The sequence below is a fragment of the Grampus griseus genome (assembly GCF_964374135.1).
Source record: "Grampus griseus genome assembly, chromosome: 7".
Classification (NCBI taxonomy): Eukaryota; Metazoa; Chordata; class Mammalia; order Artiodactyla; family Delphinidae; genus Grampus; species Grampus griseus.
This window is the reverse complement of record NC_139001.1, coordinates 37594995-37612824: the sequence shown is the minus strand read 5'-3', so window position 1 is coordinate 37612824 and position 17830 is coordinate 37594995. Positions and strand designations below refer to the sequence as shown.

Genomic DNA, 17830 nt, shown 5'->3' with positions numbered 1-17830 from the left:
GATCCCGCGTGCCGAGCGGCACAGCCAAAAAAAGAAAAAAATAAATTATGCACCTTTTAAAAAAGTTTTTTTTTAAGTGGCAAAGATAAGACCCCAGATATTTTCTCTTTTTCCCTGTACAGTATTACTACACTTTTAATGGAAATAAGAACTTGTACTTTACCACTATTCTTAAAGTGCCATAAAGTAGACTTAGGTTTAGAAACTAACTTAGTGGTTGGGTGTAACTGGACTGGTATTATGATAGTATGTACATGGTATTTTGGTTAGGGAACCCAGGAATGCCCAAATATTGCCTTGACCTAGCCATCCCTTTGACCCATGAGGTTCCCCAAGTATTGTCAGAACACAAGTCTTGGTAAGTGGTAGAGACAAACCCATGCATTCTGGCTCAAATATGTATGCTTTTGTGTTTGCTCTGAAGTCTGTGACCTGTGGACTTAAAATTTGGCATCTGTGCTTTCCATATCTTAAGAGGGAAAACACCACCACCTTTATAAACCTCTTGAATTGGCATCTGGTCAGTGAAATCTGAGGGGAAGACTGATGGGATAGGACTTGATAGATAAGATTTTTATCTCTGTGGAAAGAAACTTGGAAGAGAAACTTCTCTTCCTTGGTTTTTGCCTGGTTGCGTGAGGATGTGAAGTTTGCAGCTACATCTGCCATCTTTTCACAAAAAGGGAAGAGGCGATGATTCCAGAAAAGCCAATTCAGAACCCTAACATCAAGGGTTGAATGAACCAACCTTGTAGTGGGCACTTCTGGTTACATGAGATAACAGACCTTGAGTGTCTAAGTCACTTAGAGTTAGGTATTCAGTTACTTGCAGCCACCCTTTCATCCTGCTCCAATCTGAACTGGTTGCTCTCCACGCTGTTGCTGTTGTGCAAGTGTAATTCCCTAATCATCCTAGGATTTCCCTTCACCTCTCTCTTCTTGGGGTTCCTATTTCCTGGATCTTTGGCTTCCTTTTTATTTTTTAACTCTCAAAATGCTGAGGAAATCCTCTAGTGGCTTCCTAAGAAAGGGCGAATGGGAGCTAAATTTTTAGAATCCCTGAGTATCTGAAGATGTCATTGTTTTATATTCACACTTGATTGAGTATAGAACGCCACATTAAAAATAATCCCTCCCATCCCCCATAATTTGAAAATCTGACTTCATTGTATTCTGGCACCTGGTACTGCTCTTGAGAAGTCTGATGCCATTCTTATAACCAGTACTTCGTTTTAGCATCCTTTTTTTGGTCTCTAGAAGCTTTTAAAATCTACTCTTTAACTTGGGTAGTCTGAAAATGCATGCTGATCGGTCGTGTTGCCCTGTCTTTTATTAATTGTGCAGGGCAACTTACAGATCCTTTCAGTCACAGGCTCATTTCTTTGAGTCCTGGGGAATTTCCTTCAATTATTTGTTTGATAATTTCCTCCTATCCATATTCTCTGGTTCTTTCATTCAGGAATTCCTGAGTATTTAGACATTTTATTTCTTGTATTAAATCTGTATCTTCTTTCCTCCTATTTTCCATCTGTTTTTCTTCTGCCTTTTAGATTTCTTCAATTCTGTCTTTCAGACCTTTCAGTTAATTTTATATTTGCCATAGTTTTAATTTCCAAGATTTTTTTGGTTTGTTTTCTAATTGTTCCTTTATTTCATAGCTTTCTTCTTTTAAGGAAACAAGATCTCATCTTTCTTAAGATAGTAAGTTTCCCTTAGGCCCCTTCTGGGTTTTGCTATTCTCACATTGAAGGCTTCCTCGACTGTCTAATGGTTCTTGTTTGTCCGTTAATATTTGAAGGCAAGTTACTATACGGTTTACTGGAATTAAGAGGGGGCATATTGACTGGTGAGTTTCACTGTGAGGTGACCGGGTGAGCCAGCCTTTTCACTGGCAGACTCCCCAAATGGCAGAATCTAAAGGTCTTTTTTCACGGTTTTCCTACATAAGGATTCTATCTCTTGCCCTAGAGAAATATGGGGCTGGGAATAGGAAGAGGGACAGATGGAGTAGAAATAATGCCTGGCTGTTGGCATTCTGAAAGTTTAGTAAGGGACTGAGGGTCTCACAGTTTGGAATGTAGGCTTTCCCTTAACCTTTTAGGTCCCTCTCTTACCCCAGCTCTCTGCTCTTTCTGATGTCCCAGGCTGAGGTTCATTCCTATTCAATTTCCACAGAGAATTAACTGTAGGCAATAGTTACCTGGTGGTGTGGGAAACGGGAGGAGACCTAGGAGTCCAATATCTCAGTAATCCTTCAGCTAATTTCACCCTCATTTCCACTCCCACACTTGGCCTTACCTGATTCCCTAGACTCCCAGTATCCAATGAGTCCAAATGCTAAATCTCTGGGGAAGTTCTGTGGTACTAAGTACCTTGTTTCTTGTATTCCTTCTTCAGGTTCTTAGGTTATAATTATATCAACTCTAAGTCACATCACTTATCCATCAACTTTCTAACTTCCTATAGATCCACTGAAATCCCTCATCTACTCCTTCCCCTCAGTTGCCCTGGAATTCCTTACGTGTTGGTAAGGACCATTCTTTGAGTTTGTTGTTCTTTTAAATGTCAGAGGGGCTTTGCAGCAAGGGGTAAAATACTTTTATTTGTACCTTGTTTAATGTCTAATTTATTAATCTATGAATTTATTAATGAAATTTCTTTTAAAATTAAATAGCATTTCTCTAGATATTCACATACTGCTTATATAACTGATCAATCTGAGTGTATGAAATTAAAATAAATTTCCCTGAACATTTAAATATTATAGATTCAAAGACTTCTAATTAATTAAAATTGCATTTAATTAAAATTGCAAATTCAATATATCAGATTCTCTTGAATGTCTTAAACGTGTTGAGACAGAAAACCCCACAGTTATAATGATATAGTAATAATATTTACACATAAATGATATGAGTGTTACTATTTCAGCTTCTTATATTTATTATTTCTATTTCTCCTGAGGTTGCCTGTTTGAGAGTTTTTTATATCCTTCTGGACATTCAGTATATTAGTTAGACTCAAGAAGACACCATCTTAGACCAGCTGAGGTTGCAGGATGTTGGTAACCGACTGTTAGATTCTTGGTGGGGATGTGTAACCTGGCAGCACAGGCCAATGTGATTCTGAGCCTTGAATCTTAGGGTGAGTCCCTTCTTTTTTTGTTTGTTTTTTGGCTGTGCCACGTGGCTTGTGGGATCTTAGTTCCCCAACCAGGGATGGAACCCTGGCCCTCGGCAGTGAAAGCGAGGTGTCCTAACCACTGGACCACCAGGGAATTCTGTTTGTTTTTTTTTAATTGAAGTATAGTTGATTTACAATGCTGTGTTAATTACTGCTGTACAGCAAAGTGGTTCAGTTATATATATATATATATATATATATATATATATACACACATATATATATATATACACACACACATACACATTCTTTTTTTTAATGTTCTTTTACATTATGGTTTAATCATAAGATATTGAATATAGTTCTGTGTGCTATACAATAGGACCTTGTTGTTTATCCTTTTTGTATCAAAACTTGTTACATCATGAGGTTCTTACATCCTTTGTGTTTCAGAGATTTTAATGCTTAGAAACTTGGTATCTTTCCTGGAAATGAAGTACTCTTCAAGTTTTGTGTGGTTGTCAGTACCTAACTTGTGTTGTGATATTTTGACCCGATTTGTCAGTATAAATAGAAAATGTCTCACGAATGTATCAACATTCATGAGGTTCTTGAGTTCAGCTCCAATGTTTCATTCTTTGGGAGGTTAACTTCAAATTTTAAATTCTGGGGAATTTGGAAAATTTATTATCTTAAAACCCATTTTTGGATGTTCTTTCATTTGATTATTCATGACCAGTGCTAGTTGGTTACTGGACTCCCCTTCTACTGATTATGATATGAGACTACCAATACTGCTCGTTCTTCCTACCCTTGGTTCAGTTCCTACTTTCTTTCTTTGGTTCTCTCACTATTATTTTACTCCTTCCTGTCTTTACTTGTATAGAAACACAAATATAATCTATACTTTATAAGCAGGTACATACTTATATATTCTGGCTTTGTAACATCAGTAGGGCATTAAACATACAATATTCACTAGTTTATATTGGAAGTATCTTTTTCTAGTCTTCACATTCACTTCCTTCTTTTGAATATCATCATGAACTCTTGGCTTTGTTCTAATTTACTATCATTATCTGTTATTACTGACACTCAAAATGTCCTAACTTGGCCAGTGGAAACCCTTTGGGTTAGTTTAAAAACAAAAAAAAAAAACTGCCCTGGATATTTTTGAAAGTATTCTTGCTGTCAGGCAGCGACAGGGTGTTCCAGATTCATCCTGATTTTTTTTTCTGTCCCAAGGCATGGACTCCACTGCTATTCAAAGAATTCTATTCCCGTTTGGTGGAAACCAGTATTAGAGACAAAAATCAGGTGCTACGGATGTGCCCAGGAATTGGTGATGGGCACCAATGCTGTCAATGATACCGTTAGGCCATTTTTTGGGGACAAAGATAGAGACCTTTTTTCTTTGGCTGCGTGTTGTGGCTTGCAGGATCTTAATTCCCCGACCAGGAATTGAACCAGGCCCCTGCAGTGAAAGCGCTGAGTCCTAACCACTGGACCACCAGGGAATTCCTCAAAGATAGAGATCTTTGAAGGCTACTAAATTCACAATGATTATCTTCAATTTGGTAGTTAACTATACTCCATTTTTCTTAAAATTTTTGGTTTCATCAACCACTTACTCCAATATAGACAGTCCCTTATATTTAACCCAGTTCGAGAATCATCAGTTCAGAGATGCTCTTGTTTGCAAGGACCAGGGAGATACCTCTAGTCATGTGCCCCAAGACGTGTTTTAGGTTTGAGATTCTCTAACACTTAAGCCTACCTGGAACTGCCCAGATTGCAGTAGAAAAAATCTATTTTCTCAACTCTTTTCCTGAAATAGCAGGATCTGACTTCATAGTGGCATTCCTTTTTCCTTGATTACTCCTTTATCCATTTTTAAAGCAGATCCGGCTGTCTTTATAAAAGTTCACCTCCATGGTCAGGGCTAAATATTGGGTGTGTTTGTGTCCCCTCCATGCCCCTTTTCTCTCTCAGGCTCATAGATTTGTAACACACTCCTGCAAAATTTTTGCCTTGAAAAGCCTGTGCTGTTCAAATAAATCCTGCTCGCTTTCACAGCAAGGCAATTGGGGCCTGGACATTATATTATTTTGTGTGGTTTCCCAAGGGATTTCCATGAGTGCAGGTATCCTGAGATCTACCATTCCTGCTTCCTCACCTAGTCACTAGCATCTTTAGTCTTGACCGAATGGTATTTGAAGGAACCATCTTGATCCTTGATACTCTTGGTATAAATACCTTATACCAAGGTATTTCTAGGTACAGGATTTTAGTCTTGACCAAATGGTACCTGAAGGAACCATCTTGATCCTTGATACTCTTGCTCCTCTCTGTCATCTCTCCAAAACTGCCATCGCCTTGTGCAGTTATTCTAGTCAAAGGGAAAAGGGAATTGCCCCATTTATCTGTATTGATTTCTCTGGCTGCAGCTTTCGGGTTTTTTAAAATTGCCTAGATCCTGGCTTAGGGGTTCATTCCAGGCTTGTTCTTTGGTTTAAGCTCTTCAATTAAACCCTGGTTCAAATCTGGGGTCTACCACTTAATAGCTCTGAGACTTTGTGTAAATTACTTAACCATTCAGAGCCTCAGTTTACTAACTGTAGCATAGGCTTGATAAGTAATTCCTAATCCAAGTTTGTTCTAAGGGTTAAAATAATCCAAGGACTGGGCTTCCCTGGTGGCGCAGTGGTTGAGAGTCCGCCTGCCGATGCAGGGGACACGGGTTCGTGCCCCGGTCCGGGAAGATCCCACATGCCGCGGAGCGGCTGGGCCCGTGAGCCATGGCCGCTGAGCCTGCGCGTCCGGAGCCTGTGCTCCACAACAGGAGAGGCCACAACAGTGAGAGGCCCGCATACCGCAAAAAAAAAAAAAAAAAAAAAAATCCAAGGACTTAGCCCAGGGCCTAGCACATAACACCTAGTAAATTTTCCTCTCCTGTTGATCTCTTTAGGTTCTAGTCATTCTCTCTGATCAAACAGCAACCAGGAAAAAAAAAAAGCACCTAGAAATCTTTCAAGTCCCAGTGTTTCTCATTTCTTACACCTATTCTTCTACTCATTTCGTTTGGCCTTTAAAATACAAACTATATAAAACCATTCCCCATGGTTTCTCTTTTCCTCCAACCCTTGATACTACTAGCTAGGTTGCCTTTTGCCACTTGAATAACCGTAAGTACAGTCTAGACAAGTTTTGTTTAAAATGCCTTTTATTCGTTCAGTCAGTCCCCTCTAATCTCTTGTCATTTTTTCTAACCCAACCAAGTTAACAAAGCGAAGGTATTTCTAGGTACAGGATTTCAAGTGATTTTGACTTTTGATCTGTGATGGACTTTATTTTTCCTTCTATTCCTGTCCAAACTATTCATACTAGATAAGGAAAGTAGAAACATTTGCCTCAGTGCCTACCTTATACCAGACCTCTTAGCAGCAACCCCAGGGCCAAACTGAGCAACAGACTGGAGTTCCTTACCACCGAGCAGATCGATTCTATAGCTCCAAGATAAGACTACATTCTTGACACAGGTTAAAGTAAAAAAACTTTATGTTCTTGTTGCATAAGATCTTGTGCTTTAAATTAGAAAGCAACGTTCTTTCTATCTTGCAAATCAGTATCTGTCCCCAACACACACACACACACACACACACACACACACACGGATGCACACACAGCTGTTTTAAAAGCCATACTTCTATACTGTTTTATCTAATAAAGACCAAGTGCATTGAGACTGAAACCCATTTCAAGTTCTTATAAAGGTGATCACACTGGGCTGTGCATTATCAAGTTGTGGATGCCCTTCCCTGCTATTCATTATGCTTGAATGGCACACCTCTCCTTTCCACTGAAGTACACTCATACTGTAAACCCTGCCCTCCTCACTTGTGGGTACCTAGCAGGGAACCCACTGCTTATCTGTGATGCTGAGACTCCGGAACAGTAACCATAACCCTTAAAAGAAACAAGCTCCCCTTTTCTTTATGGCCAAACCTCAACACATACAACATTCAGAGTTGTCACCTTTCAAAATTTCCCCCATTACCAATGTAATAATATAATCCAGTCTGCAGCAAAGATAAACAGAGAAACATAAGGAAACTATAGGGAGAATAACATTTTAACACTTGGGTCAAACCTTACCTTACCCCTCCCTCTTCAATTGGCTTTCTTTCATTCCTCATATCCTCTAGATCACAGAAAGGCTAACACAATTAACTTTAAACAATTTTTATTACACAAAGGTTGTCACATGATTGGATATTGCTCTACTCTGTACACAATTATTCTTACTCTCCACAGAAAGGCTGCTTCTTAACTTCTCATCTGTTGATGGCAATCACTAAAATCCTGATTTTAACAGAATAGTAGTAAAAATGCCTCAGTGATTTAAGTTGAAAGCAGTACATTGGTGCATGGCTCTTACACTCATTTACCAGGAATGTACAAATGTCTTTATTCAAAAATACAAAATAAATTATCTGTAGGCATGGACAATGACAGCAGTAAACCATTCTATGTTGTCAACTGAAACCAGTAACTGATGGTTATAGTGATTTTCTTAAACATCAGCCAGCCTTTTCTTCAGTCATCTCCTGTAACTGACCTCTCAAAGTTATTGGTGAGGAACGCTGCCTCGAGCTTCCTCTCACAGCTCATTAATGATGGTAAAGCCCTATTCTAGGAATTAGAACATGCCACCTCCCATCCCACCTCCCATCCCACCCATTCCGCCCATTCCAGGATCCTTCTCTTCTTTAGGAATTTCTGTGACTACAACTTCTGCTGTAGTTAACAGAGAGGCCACTCCAGCAGCATCCAGTAATGCAGTTCTTACAACCTAGGAAAAAAGTTTTGATAAAATATTACTTTTCCTTAGTAAAAAATTAACAAGACTTGGGACTTCCCTGGTGGTCCAGTGGTTAAGAATCTGCCTTGCAAAAAAAAAAAAAGAATCTGCCTTGCAATGCAGGGGACGCAGGTTCGATCCCTGGTCGGGGAACTAAGATCCCACATGCCACAGGGCAACTAAGCCCATGCGCCGCAACTACTGAGCCTGCATGCTCTGGAGCCCATGTGCCACAAGAGAGAAGCCTGTGCTCAACAAAGAGCCTGCGCACTGCACCGCAAGATCCCGTGTGCCAAAACTAAGACCCGACGCAACCAAATAAATTAATTAAAAAGAAATAAATTAACAAGACTTAATGAAGAGTTCTTGAAAGTATTTTTAGACACTGGTGAACTATTTACCTTAGTTGGATCAATGATTCCTTTTTCCACCATATTCACAAAATCTCCAAGCATAGCATCATAACCAATTTCTGAAGAACTTTGCAAAATTTTCTCAACTATCAACGATCCTTCGACACCTGCATTCTTAGCAATGGTCATTGCAGGAATTTTGAGTGCTTTTTTAATAATTTCTATACCTATAAAGAAAATAAATATTTAGCAAATTTAGTTCTTTCCTTTGTAATTATTATAGCACAATTCTACTTGTGAGAGTACAGATTCCCCCTGAAAGATCTCTGACATCAGTGCTATTCTACTTTTGTTATTCTGGAAATTGCTTTATGACTTATTCCATCTAGTGGCAGCAACAATATAATTCTAACAACAGAAAGACTAAAATCAGGCTACAAGTAAACTCATTACTAAGGTAACTTTTTACCAATTTTTTGATCTTCATTAGCTGGAGTTATTGAATCCAAGGCTGGAAGGCACCGAAGCAGGGCACAGCCCCCTCCCAAAACAATGCCTTCTTCAACAGCAGCTCGTGTAGCATTAAGGGCATCTGTAACTCTGTCTTTCTTTTCATTCACTTCAACATCACTTGTCCCACCAACCTAAAGATTAAAAAAGAATTCCAGTTAGCATGTCTTCTCCCATTCAAGAAGCTGACTGCCAAAAGAGTCATTAAAAAGCACCTAGTTTACTTAAAAAGCAATTTTAAAAAGGTTGCCTATTTGTTACAAGTAACTATGTGATTAAACAGCTAATAGTGTCTCACAAGTCAGACTCTAGACTAATTATTAACAAAACATCTGTTCCCACACAACTCACCCACTACAAGTTCAATTCTGGCTTTAAGGAAGGAATGTTTCAGTAAAGAAATTTTATATAATAAATATCTCCACAAGGAAGTTGATTCCCTAAGTATTTTGGTTACATACCACAGAAACAGTCATCTTGGGCTTAGAACCCAAGAAGCTTATTTATAACAATGCATCTTACCTTTAGCACAGCAACACCATCTGAGAGTTTTGCCAGACGTTCATTCAATTTTTCCTTTTCATATTCACTAGTTGTAATATCTAACTGCTCGATGATTTCTTGAATACGCTTTTCAATTTGAGCCTTATCACCTTTTCCTTTCAAGAGCATGGCATCGTCTTTGGTCACAATGACCTCTCCAACTTTTCCTAAGTCATGAGGCTGAACATCTTCAAGATTTAGAGTTAGTCCTTCTTCTCCAAATACCTACAAAAACATTTTAAAGAATGAACAAATTACAGATTACAGGCTTTTTCATTACACCAAGTTCATTGGTAATATATCCTACAGGTATTTTGATAAAAGAAACATCTTGCAATACTGTGTTTCTTTGAAATGTGAGATTTCGAGACCAAAGCTAGACTAAACAGTCTGAATATAGTCTTTCATGACATTTCCAACTTCTCACTTAATTCTCAATTATTAACTTTGAGAAAACTGTGAACTCAGAAAACTCACCTAAGGCCATACTTTTGGTGCAACCAAAACTAGACCCTAGGCCTAACTCTTAGATCCCATCCATGTCTTTTCTACTACATTCTTGAAAACAGGTTAGTCAGTAAGCCCATTCTTGGGCCAGACTCTTGGCGAGTTAAAAAGGGACCTTATCACTATTTAACCCAATCTCTACCTCCCAAACATCTAATAAAAACACAGATTAAGTAAACATTTCAGATGGTAGTATCTGACTATGAAAATGTGAATTCTGCCTATAAATTTCAGACTAGGATGTATAAATAACATTCAGTAAACCAACATCACATTTATTTTACTTACTGCACCACCAGTAGCAATAGCCATGTCTTTAAGCTGGTTCTTTCTATTGTCACCAAAACCTGGAGCTTTGACTGCTACAACCTGAAGACCAACTTTCAGCCTGTTAAGAAGTTATTAATAAGATTTAAATTTTATAAAAATGTCTGTCTAGTTCAAGTTCTGACAACTAAGGTTACTTAAGAAACTACACTTTAAAGATTTTTATTTTTTGCTCCCTAGCAACTTTTGGTCAAGTTGAGACAGGAAAGGGCAATTTTCCATTTATCCATATTTGCCAGTATCTGCTTACCTTCTTAATAAACTGTTAACCTTACATGCTGACCTTTCCAGTTGAAAACATGTAAATAGTGATAACTATTTTATAGTTTGTGAAAATCAGAATTACTATATATTAATTTTGGAGATCATCTAATCAGCATTTACCCTTAACCCATGGGTTCCATTTAGTATTAGATTAAGTTGCTATTAAAGTCAAGATTGAGCAGTTTCTTCTTTTTTATTGAAGTATAGTTGATTTACAATACTATATATTTCACACAGTGACTCACAATTTTTAAAGTTACATACTTCATTTATAGTTATATAATACTGGCTATATTCCGAGCAAGCAGTATTTTTAATTCAGTTCGTTTATAAATGTAAATATTGCTGAGAATATCATTAAGCTTACCTACATTTTAATCAGGTAATGAATACTCAGAATATACATCTTAAAAATGCCCATTTGAGACCAGACTGAAATGGAAGGAATGTACAAACTAAGAACTGGTCAATTTTATTAAGGAGCCAAATAAAAATCAGAGGGTTACTTAACCTCTGATGATATGCGAAGTAAACTGGAGATACAACTTTACAGCTACCAGTAAAATGGCTCAATGAAAACTCTTCAGGCCTACTGTTTTTCTATTTCAGATTCAAATCCCACAATCTCTAGGGCTTTTTCATAATCCCAAAAGCATATCCAGTCTACAAACATTCCAGAATAAGTAAACTCACTTAGGTCAAAGTACTCAATTCTCTAATATATACCTGCTATTTCATTTGTGCATTTCCATTACAATGAAAATTGGAGACTCATTTCTAATGTACCTCAGTTCTAAGATTAGGAATAATATGTATTTTCACAATGCCCTAAAATTCTGTTTATAGCGTTAACACTATCTATCTTAAAGTAAAAAGTAATACATTAAACTATAGATTAAAAAAATTAAAAGAATAGACCTCAACTTACTTTAGGTTGAGTACCAATTTCTCTATTTCAGACTACTCATTAACAAAATTTTACTTTTAACAGATTATTCAGAATGGTAGTTGTTTACCTCTTCCCATGAAAAATTGTAATTGTGAAAATATTTTTTTCCAGAAGTCTTTTTGTAAAAAAAAAGAATAAAACTCAAGTCATTGACCTTCAAAACAACTGTAAACACTTAGGCTATCTTATAAGAAAGTTGCACAAAACATTAAGGACTCTGGGACCCCATTCAAAAAAGACAGAATCATAACTGGACTAAGGGTTCATGATTCACACTAATATTATACAAACACAAGTAGTTCAATGTGAAGGTACATAACGGAGATTTCAAACATCAATACAAGTAACTGCCTTCCACACAGAAACGTAAACCAAATATCACTGCCTATTACCTATTCAAAACGAGTGTACTTAGAGCTTCTCCATCCACGTCTTCAGCAATTATGACCAAGGGCTTACGGTGAGCATTGGCAATTTCAAGAGCAGGAACAATGGACTGGACACTAGAAATTTTCTTTTCACTTAACAGAACATAGGCATCTTGGAATTCACATTTCTGACCTGCAAAAGCAAAGAACATTTCTAACCAACTTTAGAACATTATCCTGAAAATGACTGCGATTTAGAAAAACCTCTAAACCAAAGCTCCAGTACACTTTAAAAGTGATTGATGAGTTCATGTTTTTCCTTTCATTTCTCATATACATGAACTTTCTTTTATTTATTTATTCACTGTTATTCATCACTGATTGTGTGCCAGTGCCAGGCACTGTTCTAGACTCTTGAGGTAGATCAGTGGGAAAAAAAGTGAAAATAAAACTCTGCCCTTTAGAAGTTTTCATTCAAGTAGGAGAAGAGAGTAATAAATAAATATATAACTATTATAAATAATACATAAGTGAATTTGCCATTACTGCCCCAGTCCTCTGGTGAGCTCTCAGTCTGCTTCTAAAGGTGTTGGATCACAACCTTTTCCATTGTGTCTGATGATGCTTTCTTCCAATTTGCATTTTTCTCCTCATCCCTGTTCAGATGCAATGGATGTGTGGTGGTCTAGTTTAGGGGCACCAGCTCCTTTCTGCTTAATGGTAAGTTGTTCCAAGTAGATAACTTATTCCAGAATCATCTTGTCATAATTATTCTACATCAAACTTCTATTTCTCTGCTCACCCTCAAAACCTGTCTAACTTCTTGCTCACGCCAGTCCACACTGGTGCAGCCGTGCAGCATTTTCCAGTGTGTTCCATATTACTCTAAGTCCAAGAGAAAAACCATGAGAAAAGTGTTCTGTAATCAAGTAAGTTTAAGAAAATCCACATTCTACATCACCTATTTGGAAACTCACATTATATATGATCATTTTTAAGCCTCTAGAAGTCTCACAGTAAGAAATTGTTTGACTCTGTTCACTCAGCATGTCCAACACTTACTTTACCATAAAATAGAAACTTGCTCACATTCTACAGAACTAGTGTTTCAGAGCTCGACTTTGGGAAAATGCTGAGTGGTCGACAGCATCATAAGCAAGAAATCCATAGAAATGTGAGGAACATATGAATTTACTTTTGAGGTCTGACACTGACTAATGCCCTCAGGTTGTCACATAGCAAACTATGTTAAAAAAAAAAAAAAACTTAGTTACTGATTTGCTCTTACCTTTTGATGTATTAATAAAGTATGGAGAGATATACCCTCTATCAAACTTCATGCCTTCAATAATTTCTAATTCATCATTCAGTGTTTTTCCATCCTATGAAAAGTCAAAGAATTCGTTATGTGAATTTCATTAAAGAAACAAAAACTGTATAGACCAATTAACAGTCCCCACTTCTCATAAGGAATCCAGATAGGAATATGCAAATGTCCCAGGGCATCCAACTCCACTTCTGCAAGAATACATGTATGCATTTGAACTAATTTTTACAGCTAGAAGGCAGTATCATCTAAGTTAGGACTGATTTACTCCCAAAGGCAAAGGTTAATATTTCACACAGAATACAGAAGGCACTCTATTCTATACAGGTGCCAATATTACACATGAAAGAATTATATGGAATATACTTTTGGAAACACATATAGATCAAATTTTTATATTTATAAAACTCAAGATTATCAGACACCTCATTCCTATGTGTCATTAAAAACGCACTTGCCTTTACTGTGATAACGCCCTTTCTTCCAACCTTTTTCATCGCATCAGAAATGATGCTACCGATTTCTTTGTCTCCATTTGCAGAAATCGTAGCAACCTGAAACAATCAAATTGAAAGGTAAAGCTACTGTCCGCAATCAACTCCCCTCCCTTTTCTCAGTAACTTCCAAATTGATAGATCCTTGGTGGGAAGCTAGAGGGAGGGTGATGGTGGCAGTGAGAAAGAGGGAGGGGATTTTATGGCATAATAATTGTAATGAAGTATTGATCCTGTTTTCATTTTTTTAAAAAATCCAGTATTTGGCCACATTATTTTTGAAAGATATGAAATAAACACACAATTATTCTTTTAAACAAAAACAGAAAAGAGGAAATTCCTGGTGGTCCTGTGGTTAGGACTTGGAGCTTTCACTGCAGGGACCCGGGTTCAATCCTTGGTCCGGGACTAAGGTCCCACAAGCCACGTGGTGTGGCCAAAAAAACAAAAAACGAAAGAAAAAGAGAAAAGAAGGAAGCTGACCCTGTTACTTTCTTCCCCTTGGCAAACGTGGCAATATTAGAACATGACAAAATTATGCACCTTTGATAAATGGCCAAAGAACATTTTCTACACATACAAATGAGTTTTTACTCAGTCATGTAGAACTAAAATGAGAACTCATTAAGAGCCAAATTATGGGGACTTCCCTGGTGGTCCACTGGTTAAGACTCTGCACTTCCACTAAATGGGACACGGCTTCCATCCCTGGTCGGGGAAATTTCCAAATGCATTAGCAGTAAGAAAAATGCTTCCAATGTTGGTGACTGGGTAATGTTGCTATTCTGATACTGTCGTGTAATTATGGGATAAAATCACGTTACTAAAAAAAAATTCTAACTTTATCATAAAATGTTATAAAAAATCCATACCTGGGCGATCTCTTCCGGGGTTGTCACAGGTTTAGACTGCTTCTTAAGTTCAGCAATTACAGCATCAACAGCTAACATCACACCTGGTTCAAGAATAAATATTATTCTTGAATTATATGCTTATTCTCTCGTGGCTCCACATCAAGTAAAAATTCTGATTCATGTTAAGTGTTTCAATGCCTTAACGCTTATGCACTGCTTCTGTACCAGTACTTTTCCTAATCACATGGGAGTTGGATGGCATGCACTGAAACAGAAACTTTAAAAACTGTTTTAAAAAACCCCATCTGACATCCTGGGTGACTTGGTTCCTCGTTTAGCCCTACTTTCCAAATAACTAAAGTAAAACATCAAAACTGTATCATCTCTCTCTGCTCTAATCCCCATTAAACTTATTACTTTCAAGGTGAATGGTACATGCTGTAACTTCCAATAAACTTGCTTTGTGGGAGAAGCGGACCAGGGGACAAAGACACAGGGATGGATGACTGTGGACAACAGGCAACGTCTTAGTCAGATTTTCCTCTTTGCCACCCAGCACAGTGCCCACCACATAGGAATTCGATCACTACGCAAGTGATTTTTTTTTTTTTTTTAAGATTTTAAAAGATTTTTTTTTAGGAGAGAGGAGAAACAAGAAAGAGTCAACTTTCTAATACAATTTAACAGACAGTTCAAAACACTGTGGTGACAATGAAGAGATATTCCTACCTCTCCTGATTTCCACGGGATTAGCACCTTTGCTAATCTTCTCGAAGCCTTCCTTAGCAATGGAGCGTGCCAGTACAGTCGCAGTAGTGGTGCCATCCCCAGCCTCTTCGTTTGTGTTATTGGCAACATCTTGAACAAGTTTCGCGCCAATATTTTTATATTTATCTTTTAAGTCAATGGACTTTGCAACAGTTACACCATCTTTTGTCACTTTGGGACTTCCCCAACTCTGTTCAATAATCACCGTCCTTCCCTATTGCAGAGAAAACAGAGTCACACACTGTAAGTACTATTTAGCCTACAATACAGCAGTTTTCACAATAGGCAATTACTTCAAAGCCTTAATGCAACATCTGACAATTTTTATCAGATCTACAGCATGAATCTAAAGGGCAAGTTCATCAATGTTCTTAGTTCAGACAAAATGACCTTTGTTGCTAAGTGCATAACCTTGGATGATAACAATTTTAGAGACTTAAAAGATGTTTTCTTATACAATGATACAAGATGAACCAATACCACTTTGGTAGATTATAATGAAATTCCAGAGCAGACTTCACAAAATTCATACTTAAGTTTTGTCCAGTACCTGCTGTAATAATACTATGAAAACTTACTTTTAAACTTGTTTTAAAATTTAGTTTCTAAAATACTAACAAGTACAATACACACTTTCAGAGTTGTTCAACATTAAATCTTAAACATGGTGCAAATAGTATTGGCAGCTTTTGAATTTGAACCAAAGCTTCTTGTGAGGCATTCATATGCTATATTTTATATAGTTTGTATCACTCTGATATTTGTACTGGCTTCAACCTGAAATGAAGCATCACTTCACCGTGCACAACCCTCAAAAAGGTCTCCTCAAATTACTTATTACCCCTCACTCATCAATCTCTTGCTAAGTGAGACTTAAAATTTTAAATGTGCTTTGGAACCAAGGGACAGTAGAAAAACATTAGGTTAAACTAGCACCTACCAGCACATACTTAAGGTATTGTGGACGTTGTATTTTTCCCTCTATGCCTGGTACTAACTACTGGGAAAGGATCCAAAATTTAACTCAAACAGGCAAACGAGATTAATTCCACCTCGAGTTTACCAATCCGTCTTGAGCTAGGAGTTACCACTGGATTACACCACACATTGTACAAAATAAAATTCCTTCTGCTTTGGCAGAAGCAGTTTATGAATACCAAAGCACTGTTCAAAAGCTTGCCGTGACTCTCGCCATCAACAAAATGTTACTCCTTTAACAATACTCTAAATTACAACAAAGTAAGAATACTGATACCTTTGGCCCCATAGTAACGGCTACAGCATCAGCTAAAAGGTCTACACCTTGAAGCATTAAGGCTCGGGCATCTGCACCAAATTTTACATCTTTGGCATAAGCCCGAGTGAGATGAGGAGCCAGTACCCTGGACACTGGCCTAATCTGGCGAAGGACTGCGGGCAATCGAAGCATTTCTGAGGGAGAAACAAGCAGATCATCAGTACAATACTAGCGCTACCCCTGGTGTGTTACAACACAAACATAACACCCGTGCATCAGAACAAGAAATGTTAGAAGCGAGCTGGGCTGACCTCTGCCAGCCACTACAGCTGGGCCTCGAAACTCGCCACCGTCCCAAAACACCAGCTGCTAGCGCAAGCCTTAAGTGGCCGCCCCACGCCTGACCTATAGCACTAGCAAAAAGCACACCCTTCTTCCCCACGGCCACCTACCCATGACGCTAAAAACGAGTTAATCTTTCAGCGCTAAAATGGCCTTGGGGGCAAATCAGCTCCAAATGTCCCCTGAAAAACCAAGCCTACAGGAAAGGGACAATTTACAAACCCAAGTGACCAGGAGAATGAAAATATTCCTAACGGTGCAAAAATCCGCTTACTAAAATGTCTTCATGTATCCACTCGGGGCAACTGCATCAGTGCAGCAGGCAAGGCCGCGAAGCTGGGGGCGGCGGCTCTGCCCACTCCGGGCGGCCCCACGCGACTTTCCATCAGGATGCCCCAGCAAGGTCAAGGGTAGATGCGCCGTACCCGATCTGTTCGCGGGGCCAAAAGCCGTTTCCACGCGCTGCGACCACCCCGCCCCCACCCCGCGGCACCCTACACCCGACCAAAGTGGCTTCCATCGGAGGGACCATGTGAATACACTTCCCCGACTCCACACCCCACCCCGGGCAAGCCCTCCCAGCTGCGCCCTGCCCGGGCGAGCGATCCACGCCGCACGTGATGGGCCCCTGCATGCACCCACGGGGCCTGGCTCAGCGAGCCCAGGCCTGCGGCGCCTTGGGGAAGCTCTGGCTCTCGCCGGCCAGCCCGCTCAGAGCAGCGGGGGAAGGCCGGCTCCGGGGTCCGAGGCGCATGGATGAGACGGCGCGTGCGGCCGCGTACCTGGGGCAGCGGCACGGCTACTGGGCGACGAGACAGGCCGTCGGTGGCGAGTGAGGGACAGAGCGCAGGTCGCACACAGCAATGAGCCCGTGTCCCCTCCCTCCGCCGCTCCCCCCGCCCCTCCGCAGCGCGCGCGCGCGCGCAGGCGGTTCCCACCCCCGTCCAGTCCGCCCGGGCCCTGCAATCTGCACGCGCCGCGCGCCAGGCCAGCCCCTCCCCAC

General features: G+C 39.2%; 1 protein-coding gene across 1 annotated transcript; it reads right to left on the bottom strand.

The window, feature by feature from the left end:
* Positions 1-7351: 7351 nt before the first annotated feature.
* HSPD1 (heat shock protein family D (Hsp60) member 1) lies at positions 7352-17719 on the bottom strand. The gene is made up of 12 exons (XM_082657905.1): positions 17610-17719; positions 16504-16679; positions 15210-15462; positions 14499-14581; positions 13591-13686; positions 13094-13187; positions 11830-11998; positions 10186-10285; positions 9370-9615; positions 8807-8981; positions 8386-8564; positions 7352-7975 (listed from the first exon to the last, which is right to left on the bottom strand). The coding sequence occupies exons 2-12, from the start codon at positions 16675-16677 to the stop codon at positions 7823-7825; spliced, it is 1722 nt and encodes a 573-aa protein (XP_082514031.1). The 5' UTR covers positions 16678-16679; positions 17610-17719; the 3' UTR covers positions 7352-7822.
* Between the last annotated feature and the right edge of the window lie 111 nt (positions 17720-17830).